The 12389-nt window shown below is 39.6% G+C and overlaps 1 protein-coding gene across 3 annotated transcripts in view; it reads left to right on the top strand.

Moving 5' to 3' along the window:
• Nucleotides 1–279: 279 nt before the first annotated feature.
• CERKL (CERK like autophagy regulator) overlaps nt 280–12389 on the top strand; it is a 122099-nt gene continuing 109989 nt past the window's right edge. For all 3 annotated transcript variants that reach the window (XM_072961255.1, XM_072961256.1, XM_031677755.2), the window contains exon 1: nt 280–616. In XM_072961255.1, coding sequence (XP_072817356.1) covers nt 379–616 — 238 coding nt within the window. In that variant the 5' untranslated portion in view covers nt 280–378. The remainder of the gene's footprint in view (nt 617–12389) is intronic.

The following is a 12389-nucleotide window of genomic DNA, read 5'->3' as shown; positions in this document are numbered from 1 at the left end:
ATCCAATTAGAATCTGCATTTTAACAAGATGCCCCGGGGGTGGAAGTCAAAGTTTGAGAAGAGCTGGCGTAAACATTGGCCGGTAACGCAGCGCGCAGAATCTCAAGGAACAGTAGCGACTAAGGCAGAGGGAGGCTATTCCTCTTTCTGAACACGGGTGTTCTTGCGGTGAGTGGCGGAGACCGGCGGCGGGCGGGCCGGGGTGCCGGGCTAGAAGAGGGCGACCCCGCCTGCCCCGCCCCCCTCCTGGTTCCCTGCCCCGCGCGCGGTTGCTGTGGCAGCGCGGGACGCAGCGAGAGCCTTGGCTGCCGCAGCTTCTCCCTCCTCCTGCAAAGGCCCGTCCAGACCCCTGGCTGGGGCCCAGCCTGCGGCTCCGCCATGCCCCGGGGGAGGCGCGGCGGCCGAGTGAGCGCCCTGGAGGGCGGCCCCGAGGAAGAGGCGCCTTCGGCGGCGGACGCCGTGCCCTCTGTGCTGTGGGCGTCCCGGCGGCAACCAGGGACGGCGGCCGACCAGATTCTGCTCCGGGGCATCTTCGAGATTGGGAGGGACAGCTGCGACGTGGTGCTGAGCGAGCGGGCCCTGAGGTGGCGGCCCATCCAGCCCGAGAGTCCCACAGGTGAGTGGTCCCGGTGAGCCGGTCCTGCGCCTTCGCCTCCCGCGGCGTCTCCTCCCTCTCCCGGCCGCACACCTTCCTTCCCCGCGCCTTCCCTCCGCCCTCGGCGAGCTCCTCCTCTGCCCCAGGGCGTCCGGAAGCCGCCGCCCGCTCGCTCCCAACTGGGGAGAACTCGAGCCACCCCCCGGGGCCTCCCGCCACCTGCCGCTTTCCGCCCGGGGTGTGACCCCGGGCCCAACGTCATACTCAGCTTCTGCTCTGCGACTCTGAAGGGAGAACTGAGCCCCAAAGGGGCTGTGTTTTCCAAACCCGGGAAAGTTACCTCCTCCTCCCCTCCAAGTTGAAGTTTTACTCCCTAAGCATCTGATGGTAACGCTGAATGTAAGCATTTTACATAAAATACCTACACGTGGGTTCTGAATCCAACTCTCATTTTGCTGACTTCTGAAAGTTTAACTCCAGTGCTTTGGAATCTCTGAACTTTTCCTTCCCTCACATTCCTTGCTGTTGTCTAGAATGAAGTCTAACTCAGGCTCAGGCTAGAAACTTTGAATGTGTGTGTGATGTTGACTTTAGAATCATCATGCTGTTGATGTGCATTCGTCTTTTGACTTCAAATTTTATTTAGGAAGTGTTATAATTCTGTACCATAGAACTCTTTCCAGTCTTACTCTAGAGATGTTTTACGGGAAAACCTTGGGATGTGGTACACAGTCCCTTCTACATGCTAACTTATGAAATTAAACAAAAATGCCTTCCCCTGTTGGAAAACAAGAGGCAATGTGCTATTTTTATTAAAGAATAGAACAATGTCACTGTTTTAAGGTTTCTTATACAAAAATCTAACAAAACTGATGAGTCAGGGGCCCAGCACTGGTGGTAAGTGGGACTTCGGCTTCTGCTGTGTGCTCCCAGCTCACTCATTCGACTTAGGCTACCTTTGACATTCATGAAAACCAAGGTGGAGTATTTTCTAGAAATTGAGTTAAAAGCTCGGCATGTGAACATAGAATTCTGTGTAATTTTTAAGTCAATTTGAATTTGGGGGACATAGAAGTTTACGATTAGAGTTTAAATTAGCCCACAGGGTCGATTTAACCTACAGTGAAGCTGAAATATTAGAGCATTAAAATGAGACATTGTGCGGTGAGAGGCGTTTAGATCAGTGTTGCAGTACTGGTACACAAAAAGTCAAATGCTGACAAAAAACAGAAAATGCTGTTTTGTATACTGAGTGGTGATTGGGGAAAAGTAGGCTTAATTAGCATTCCTGGCAGTAGAATTTTAAGACATTCTGACAGTTTATAATGCTAAAGGTTGCAAGTGTTGATCTTTGTTTAATTTTGCCCTGAAACCCTTTGGTTTTCTTCTCCTTCATCTAAGTGTACCGCTTTTTCTTTGTAAGAAACACCTGGTATGCAAACGACTTTGGGCCCTGAAAATTGGAGGTACAGAAGCCTAGCACCTCAGTAAGCACTTCTATTTTTAGAAGGAACCAAGAGATGTTTTACTTAGTAAAAAGAGTGGGAAAAGAAAAGGAGGTATTAAGAGATGATACGTTTAAATGTGAGAAATACTCTCTGATGTGGAGTTAGCTTAGATGTGAGTGGTGAAAGACAAATGAAATTGGCCCAGAAGATGGAGGAAAAGGTACACTAAGGTTACCATACCTGGGAGGATTTGGTGGGGGGAGACCGTGTCTGTTGCGAGTTGGCCAGTGACTGGCTGTTCCAGAAATGGGTGGGGTTGGATCACAGGGCATTACTAGATCAACCATATGAGATGTTTATTTTTAGAGTGCTTTTAGGTTCACAGCAAAATAAAGCAGAAGGTACAGAGATTGCCCTCATACCTTCTGCCCCCACACAGGCATAGCCTTCCCCATTATCAACATTTCCCACCAAAGTGGTACCTTTGTTAAAACTAATGAACCTTATGCTGACAAATTATTATGACCCAGAGTCCATATTTACATTAGAGTTCACTCTTGGTGTTCTACATTCTATGGGTTTTGGCAAATTTATAGAGGAAACAACCTTGAAAAAACTGTACAATACACACACGTGTGAGTGAAGAGATTTCCTTTGGGAATTGGAGATTATGGGAGTATGGAAGCTGAGATATGCCATCTGCAAACTGAAGAACTAGGGAAGTGGATGGTATAATTCAGACTAAATCTGAGGGCCTGAGCACCATGGGAATCGATGTTGTAGCTCCCAGAGATGGGATCTACGTAGGGAAAAGGGAAGATGTTCAAAACATCCATTTTGTTTGCTCTCAGCACCTTGAAGAGTGCCTGATATACAAACAATATTTGTTGCAGGAATGAATTCAACTGGTCTCATGAACTTTACTGTTTTGCCTGTTACATTGTAACCTGATGACTACACTGCTACTTAACAGTGACTTCTCTTCACCTGTACGAGTATACCACTCCCCTTCTGTTAAAGCATTAGGACTCTTTAAAAAAAAAAATTCTTAAGTTAATGTTGGCCCACTTCTCCGTTGTGAGCATCATGGCCAGAAAGTTCCATCTTGCTCAGCTGCAGGATAGAAAAAGAAAGCAATCTGTGACCAGGGTATAGATTGACCAGGATGGTACCTCTGTAATGTAAATTGATACACAAAGTGGCATCACCTGTTCAGAAAATATCTTCATTATTGCCTGCAGTGGTGCCTCATGATCTTTCTATTGGAATCTCAGATTACGGTCATTTTCCTTGTGGAATTAAACGAGTTTATTCATGTTAATTATCAAGTTAGCTGTCAGTGACCTAGGAAGGAGCAAAATCCTGAAGAAATGGGAGAGAAGTTAGGTGAATTTTTTAAGGCCCAATGAGAAAGATCAGGCAAGTCTGGGTCATCGGACCCTATCCAGGCAGAGCAGGTCTAGAGTGGTGGTGTTAGCTCCCAGGATGGTGGCAGGCCTAGGGGCAAAGTATGAGAAATTGAGAAGAGAGCTCAGAAAGGGGACATGGGCAGATGCCATAGACCAATAGGCATACTTTGTAATTGAGCCTTGAGCTTATCCTGTTACTGGATTACATATTTTCAGAGTTCAACATTTTCAAAATTATCACTGCTGGCCTGTTAGCATGGTTCTAAATCTAAACCAAGGACAAACTTCGAGGAACGTACGCTTACCAAGTAGAGAAATTCTTTTGGAAATGTTAGATAGAAGCAGAAGGTATGAGCATTTTTGTGCATCCCCAGAACAGGATCTACTTACTCACTGTACTGTGTGCCTGGGTTATGATATTTTCCCATAAGGGAAAAGCTTATGGGTAAGATTAGACTATATTAACCTCATATTTTAGTACATTTAAGAACGATCAATTTAGGGATCTCTGACAAGAATGCCAAATGCCTGCAGGTCTCTCTTTGTTATCTCACATTGGGCACTTTATCATTGACTAATGAATAGCACCTTTGAAATATGGAAAGTACTGCAGGATCTTCTATAGCTTTTTACTCCAGCTGTCTGTAATCTCCCATCTGGTGTAGAAAAGCTTTCGGGAGTAGAGACCACAGGACCTGATGTCTTGTTTCTGCAACTAATAGCAGTCTAACTGACTTAACCACTCTGAGTTAGTTTTTTCTCCTGCAAAATGAGACACTTACATTATATGATCTCTAATAGTCATCAACTCTGAAGTTGCATCTTAAAGTACTGATTTTTGTAGGCTTCTGGTGTTAAGACATCTTAATAAGTAAGGTTTGAATAATCAATGGGGTCAACCTTAACAGTGTGCGTGGAGGAATTGTATTTTACAGCAGAAGCTTCACAGCCCTAGTGAATTAGTTCTAATTAGAACCACGTGGGAAATACAGGCCGCGTTCCTTGCTCCCCCTCCCCAGCTTCTACAGTATGAGAAGTGGCAGTCACCTCTGTATAAGTCTTGTCTTTGGAAAGGAAGAAACTGTTATCTGATAGAAAATTGTTGGCCAAGGCTAGTTGTAAGCAGAATTTTCATAATGGACAAAAGGACTAGCTTATCCTTTCTTCATTCTGTTTCCTCTACCCACTAATCGAATTTCAGGGCAAGGATTTTATGTTTGATTAGCATTAGAATATTGTTTTAATTATCATTAAAAATGAGGATTTCAAGTCTTAATTATGTTACAGTTCTTTTATTTATAGACTTACTACCTGAAGTTACACAATTTCATGGTATGTTTTTTCCAAAAGGTTATTCATACCACAACTTTGAGCTCAGCTGAATTAGAGCAGTAACCAGAAAATCTGAAAAAACTGGACTTCCAAATAAGTTCTTGAAAATGTTTCTTAAGAGTTAATGGTTTTCTTGTGCTTTAAGTTTACATAAACATTTATTTGCTGGAAATGTGAAAAGGTAATGTGGAAAAATGTGAAAATGAGGAAAAAACCAATCAATTTTAAAACAACAGGAGTTGTTGATTACGTGGGACTTAGCAGAGCTGGGAACATTCTAAGTATTAATCTGCCTAAGCTGTTTTGGAACAGATGTACATGAAACAGATCCCACACTTCTGTTGTGTACATCCAAAGTGAGACATCTGTCGGTGGAGCGTATGGTTCGAAATAATGGAAGCAGGGGTTAACCCCCAAAATGACCTATTACTCATGTGAATTATTGAAGGACTAATTACTCAGTAGAACATTATGCTTTGATTCATCAATCTACATATTAAGAAGAAAATACTTCTTTAAAAAAATTAGTATGTTCCTAAGCTGTCACAGTTGAAGGAATCTTTAAAAGATGGGTGTGAAAAATCAAGCTTACCAACTAACTGCATGTACTATTTATGAAGTTTGTAAATGCTTTGACAGGTCTGTTACCCTATTGTATAAATATGGCACAAAGCTCATATTATATAAATATTAGCTTTATTAAAGTGAATTGGTACACAGAAAAACAAATACATAATTGAATCTCTAAGCATGACTGGTTAAACCTTCTGTGAAGATGGAGTGCTCTGTATCCAAATTGTATGCTCTGTATCCAATATGGTTGCCACCAGCCACTTGTGGCTATTGAACACCTGAAATGTGGCTAGTGTGACCAAGGAACTAAATTTTTAATTTTATTTCATTGTGACTAATTTAATATGTTAGCCACATGTGGCTAGGGGTGGTCACATTGAACAACATAGCTCTAAAGCTTGGATGGAAAGAGCTGAAAATATATATTCCCTTTATTCCCAGGCGTTGATTTTCATCTTTATTTCTATGGGAAGGTACAGTTTTGGAGTAATTAATCTAAACATAGGACTGATAAGAACATATAATCTGAGCTGCTGATTTAAAGATAAAACAACTGAGTCCAGAGATGCCAAAGGGGCAAAGCCCTTTGACATATTTTCTGAGTAGAAAAAAAGCTTTTGTTATTGTGAATTAATTGGCTGATAGTAAATTGAAGTCTCATCTGTAGAAATCATTCTTATCCCTCATCATTATGATTTATTATTATTGAGACTGCAATTTGGCAAACAATCTATCTCTTACTATAGAAATAGTATATTCCAAATGATAACTGTCCTGGCCTGTGTATTCTGACCTCATGAAAGTCTGTATCCTAGTGTTGTTATTAAACAACACCGCGACCATGTGGCACCATCAAGTACTTTTTAAAACGAATCTACTTTTGTATCCCCTTCCTCTTGCTCCTCCTCCACATTGTGTGAGTATTTGGGGCTGCAAATAACACAGAAAGATCCTCCTAGAAGTGGGGCACGGTACTTGCATGGAAGCCAACGGGCGTGCAAACTGAAAATCAGATGGGCTGGTAAGGTTAAGTTCAGTAGGCCAGAGAGGCTGGTCCAGATGCAACTGGTCAAAGCAGGAGGACCTGAAATGAACTGCAGAAGTCTGAACATTATGGAGCTAAAAGAACCAAAGCGCTACGGCGGTAGATGACGGGGGTCAACAGATAGGTTGGGTACATGGGATGCTATTGCCTACACTGTGCATTTTTGTATTTCTCTTTTTTAATTGAAGTCTAGTAGATTCACAACATTGTGTTAATTTCTGGTGTACAGCACTGTGATTTGTTTATACACACGCACATTTATATATTCCTTTTCATATTCTTTTTCATTATAGGTCATTACAAGGTATTAAATATAGTTCCCTGTGCTATACAGTAGGACCTTGATGTTTATGTATGTTAAGTAGTATCTACAAATCTCGAACTCCCAATTTATCCCTCACCACACCCTTCCCCCGCTGGTTACCAAAAGTTTGTTTTCTATGTCTGAGTCGGTCTCTGTTTTGTAAATAAGTTCATTCCTTTTTTTTTTTAAGACTGGACATTTTTGTGCTCTCTGTAATTTGGGACAGTGAACCATCCTTGTTTAAAGGGCCAGAGATATGGTAGATATAATTCATTGTGATCTCAGTACTAGAATACTTATTTTGTTTTTTATTTTTTTGAAATATATTTTTACTGAAGTACAGTCAGTTTACAATGTGTCAGTTTCTCATGTACAGCACAATGCTTCAGTCATATTCTTCTTCACCACAGGTTACTACAAGATATTGAATATGGTTTCCTGTACTATACCATATAAACTTGTTTGTCTGTTTTATATGTATATTAGTCAGTATCTGCAAATCTCAAGCCCCCAATTTATCCCTTCTCACCCTCTTCCCTGCGTGGTAACTGTAAGTTTGTTTTCTTTGCCTGTGAGTCTGTTTCTGTTTTGTAAATAAGTTCGTCTTTTTTTTTTTTTAGATTCCACATATAAGTGATATCATATGGTATATTTCTTTCTCTTTCTGGTTTACTTCACTTAGAATGACATTCTCCAGATTTATACATGTGGCTGTAAATGGCATTATTTTATTATTTTTTTGGCTGGGTAGTATTCCATTGTATAAATATACCACTCCTGGGCATATATCCAGAGGGAACCTTAATTCAAAAAGACACATGCACCCCAATGTTCATAGCAGCACTATTTACAATAGCCAAGACACGGAAACAACCTAAATATCCATCGACAGATGACTGGATAGAATACTCCTTTTGAACCTTATTACTGATCCTGCCTAGTCTCTTACTTGACTAGGTTATTAGATTACATTTCAAGTACTGACAGACCCACAAACATCGAAGTCCTCAACATAGGCCTCTCTAATTCCATATGACTGTATCCCTGCCTGGGTTTTAGGAGTACCGTGCCAATAATGGGGTAGTGTATGCTGAGTGAGTGAGTTCTAGTCGTGTGTGCATATGGTGAGCAAAGGAAAGAAACTCTCAGTGGCCATGGCTCTTTATATGTTCTTGGTTTTCCAAAATCAGTATGTGATGAAGTAAATGGGAAAGGAGGGAGGGAGATGGAGTTGGAAGAAAATGAAACCTTACGCTGACTTTTGGCGTGTGAACCAGCAGTCGAGGACCCTTAGTGTAATGGAAGACTGGATCCAGGGCAGGCAGCTGTGCATATGTAAGGAAACAGTTGGCATAGTGCTTTGGACTTTTGACAAGTCTACGGATAAGTCTAAAATAACATACTAGCAGGCATCAGGGAACTCCTGCGTACATTCCAAGATTTTCATCCGCAGCAACCACCACTGCTGTTACATATCAGTGTCCAGTGTTTGACTGAGAATAGAGAACATTTATTGATGCTTACTCTGCCGCTGGGTCCTGTGCTAAGTATCTTATTTTGTTTAATCTTCCTAACAAGGCTATGTAGTCCAGGTAGATTTTTCTTCCTGGGATCCAGAGATGTTTACTTCCCCAAGGCCACGCTAGTAATGGGCTTGTTGGGATTACAAGCCAAGTGGTCTGACTCCAGAGTCCACAGTGAACCCAGTAGGTTCTGCTGTTTCCTCTGTCAAATGAGGAAGAATTCCCCCAGTGCCTCCAGGAGTCTCTGTCTGTAGTGTAGTATCATCGTCCAAACCATATATGGCTACAAAATCAAGACTACTAAACGAGCTATATTCTGGGAAGCATAACTTTTATCTGTGTCCCTTCTACCCTTTTCTTTTCTTCCTTTCATAGGTAAGTCTTTTAAATTTTTTTGGTTTATTCTTATGTAAGCAAACATATACATACATTCTTCTCCTTACCCCACCCCTGCCACCTTTTTAAATGCATGGTACTATATACCACATATACTTTTTTCCACTTTGAGAACTTTTTTGATGAACAGTATACCCAGTATATCATTCAATAGAGGTATGTATCGAGAGTCCTCTTTTCTGTTTATATCTGCACAGTAATCCATTGTGTACTATTGTTTATGGAACCATCTCTCTGTTGAAGGATTTGGATTGTTTCTAGTTATTTTTGCTATTGCAGAAAGTGGTATAATGAAAAACCTTATCATGTCTTTTTTTCCCTGGTATGTTTTTGGGATAGATTCCTAGAATTGGGATTGTTGACTCAAAGAATAAATACCTGTGTAATTTTTAAATAGACTTTTAGAGCAGTTTTAGATTTATAGCATAATTGAGTGAAAGGTACAGAGATTTCCCATCTATTTCCTGCATATAATTCTGCTAAATATTTCCAAATTCCCTCAAAAGGGTTGTGCTATTTTGTTTTTCTGTCATCGCTTTATGAGAGCACCTGTTTCTGTGCAATTTCTTCAAAAGAGTATGTTGTCAGACTTTTTTTTTAAACCAATCTGATAGATGAAAAATGGTATCTTAGCATACTTTTAATGTGTTTTTCTCATTAAATCATTCATATTTTTAGCTCATTTCTCCTAACATTAGGGGGCACCTGTTATGTGCTAGGGGACTTGATAGGTTCCAAGGATTCTACAATCAGTTTGACACAATTTCTGTTTCAAAGTATTCACAATCTGCAGGGAGATGTACCAGCAAAATAACCAAGTGATCTATTTTATGTGCAGTTGAGGTATTACAGGGCACTATAAAGAACCATGGAAATGTAGCTAAAGGAGGAAATAATTTTGTTGGAGTAGGTAAAAGGAGAGGTCAGGGAAAGCTGCAGAGGATTGTGAGGGTAAACTTGAATGTGGGCCTTGAAGCATGATTAGGAGTTGGCAGTACAAAGGAATAGAGAAACCATTATAGGAAAATAATATTTTGGAAAAAAACCTCAGGAAAGAATGCTTTGAGCTATGTGGACATTAAGATCATAGACTGTGGGGAGAGTGTATGTTACTGGGGGAGATTACAGTGCTTTGTATACATCAGTAGTTTGCATAGGGCCTTGAATATCATGCCAGGAAGTTACTGTCTTAACCTGAGGGTTGAGTAAGGGGTAGCAAAGGCTGAGTGTCAGAGGATATCAAGTTTTTATTTTTTAAAGTGAGTGAATATGGGTTTTAGAAAGACAGCCACGGGGGCAGGTTGGATTGTAAATGGGCTCCACATTGAGGAGCCTTCAGTGGCCTGTGCACCAGAAGATCCAGGGGGCAGTGTGTATGTGGCAGGCAGAGTGAGGTGAGGCTGGGTGCAGAGGAGTATCGTCAGAGTTAGAATCTGGAGGATGGGGGTTTGAGGGGAAATGGAGGAAATAATGCTGCTGCTGAGATTTTTAGCTTGGAGAATGGGATGGATGGTGGACATAGCTAAAATTGCTTATTTTGCTGATCTAAGAGTTATCTTACTTGAGATGTATTCTACCAAGCATCACATATGCCAGTGACTAGCAGAATGTCCAAACAGAAGGAAAATTGAAAGCTTGAAAAATGCATAAGCTGGAGAAATTGCTTTGAAGGATTGTAAGTTGAACCCTATCAAGTTTAAGATCTATGCTTTCCGTGAGCCTCAGGCTCTCCTTCTGTGCCCTGTTTCTTATTAGGTTGGGGCTACTTTGGGGAAAAAAATAATTGAAAGCTATTTTCAGAAAACATAGTTCATTAAATATTGGTAAAGTTAAAATCTTTGTACAACCACAATGTTTAGGTATTAATGAAATATTTTAAAAAATCAGTGAAAATAGTTTTAAATGGTAATTTTTATATGTAGAAAAATGATTTCTATATCATTTTAAACTCCAAAAACTCATATATTTATAAAATCTGTTTTTTGTCTAATGCAAATAATACATGTTCCAAATTAAACTTTTAACCTTCGTAAATGTTACGAACACATAATTCAAAGTACTTTCTAGTGCTCATCTGTGCAGGAAGGATAAGATCAATGAAATTGAGCAACTGTTAGTGTATACTGGTTTCCTTATGTTTTAGGCATGTTTTCCTGTATTGAAAGTATAAAGGCAAGATTGTATGTTGTGATTTTCATTATACATATGAAAACTTATCACAGTTAAAATCTTGGTGAATATAATGCAGTTTTGAAGCCCCATTCATAGCCCACTTGTTTTAGATAATAAATACTTTAAATAATGTGGATACGTTTTTGTCTTGAGATTTGATTTATAATACGCTCTTATTTTAAAAGTAGAATAAATTCTTTAAAAATATTTCCATTTCTTCTAATTAGCATTTTTAATATTTTATATTTCAGGGAAGAAATATCTTGATATTCTAGCTTCTGAATGAAAGACAGATCTGTCGTTTTCCAGGTTGTTTGAATGTTTTTACACTGGGAGAAAACCTGCTGTTATTTGGCTTCATGCCATGGAAACATCTTATGAGGAAGCCTAATTTTACTCAAATCTTCTCAGTACTTGAATTCTTTGTTAGGTACATGCCAAACTCACCTTGCATCCAGTTCATCTGCATGGGAAAATACGTTCACTGAAATTCTGAGTGCTTTTTCAAATCTAACTCCTCGAGCCCAGTGTGAGTCCCAACAGTGCAAAGCTATGAAATGCCTTTTTGCTTTGACTTTTCAAACATGTTCATTCAGTAAAGTTTAATTAGCATTTATTGTGTTCTTTGTATACTTTGGGGTGATGTGACTAGTAACAAAGGAATATTCTAGAAGATCTTAGACCTGTGAGGTTGAAGCTGATAATACACTTACTAAATTATGTGCTGCTTTACATTCAAATGATTCAGCAGTTATCTGTTGCTTTACTGAATACACAACACCAGGTTGCAATCACTGATTTTGGAGTGGAGAATTCTTGGTCATAATCCTAAACTAACTAAATATTATCATTAGCTTTGAAAATAACAGCTATCTTCATTATTCTTGGGTAGATTGAAGAAAACCCATGCTGGAGTTCCCTATGAAAATTTTAGTGTTCTTTTTTGGTTAATATTCTGCTTTTATAAAAGTCTCAATAAAATCAGTGAAATGCAAACTGAAAATTCAACATACTGTCACGTCCAATTTATTGTTTAACATTATGTCCTGGATATAACCTTCTAATTTTATTTTTTCACCTTAATGAAAGCTCTGGTCATTACTGCTGCCACTGATGCGCTTTTGTCTGCACATACTGTTGCAACATAATGTGTTGTGCATGTGATACGGATATTACCATATTGCCATAAGGAGCTGCTATTATTTTAGACACCAACTGATTCCATGATAGTGTCAGATTTCTTTAACATATGCTTATGTTTTTGTACAAATGACCCCAAGAAACATCTGCTAGTTTTGTGGTGGTATCTACTGTTTCTTTTTTTTTAGAATTTGACCTGGCAGTCCTTTTTTAATGTGAATTTACAATATTTCACTAGAGAAGTCGCACTTTCTGGTTTTTATGCTATTGATATTAATTAGTAACATTTTGAGTCAGCTTTATGGCATAGTTCAGAAGGGAACTGTGCACATTATTTTTAAAATCTCTTTTCATTTTTAAAATCTCTTTTCATTATTGTGTCATTGATAACTTTGACATAGGAAAGTGCCCTTTTAATGGATCCTTTGGGATCCAAAATTTTCGGTCCAAAA

This window comes from Vicugna pacos, chromosome 5, assembly GCF_048564905.1.
Source record: "Vicugna pacos chromosome 5, VicPac4, whole genome shotgun sequence".
NCBI classification, from domain to species: Eukaryota; Metazoa; Chordata; class Mammalia; order Artiodactyla; family Camelidae; genus Vicugna; species Vicugna pacos.
This window is presented reverse-complemented; position numbering and strand designations above follow the sequence as displayed.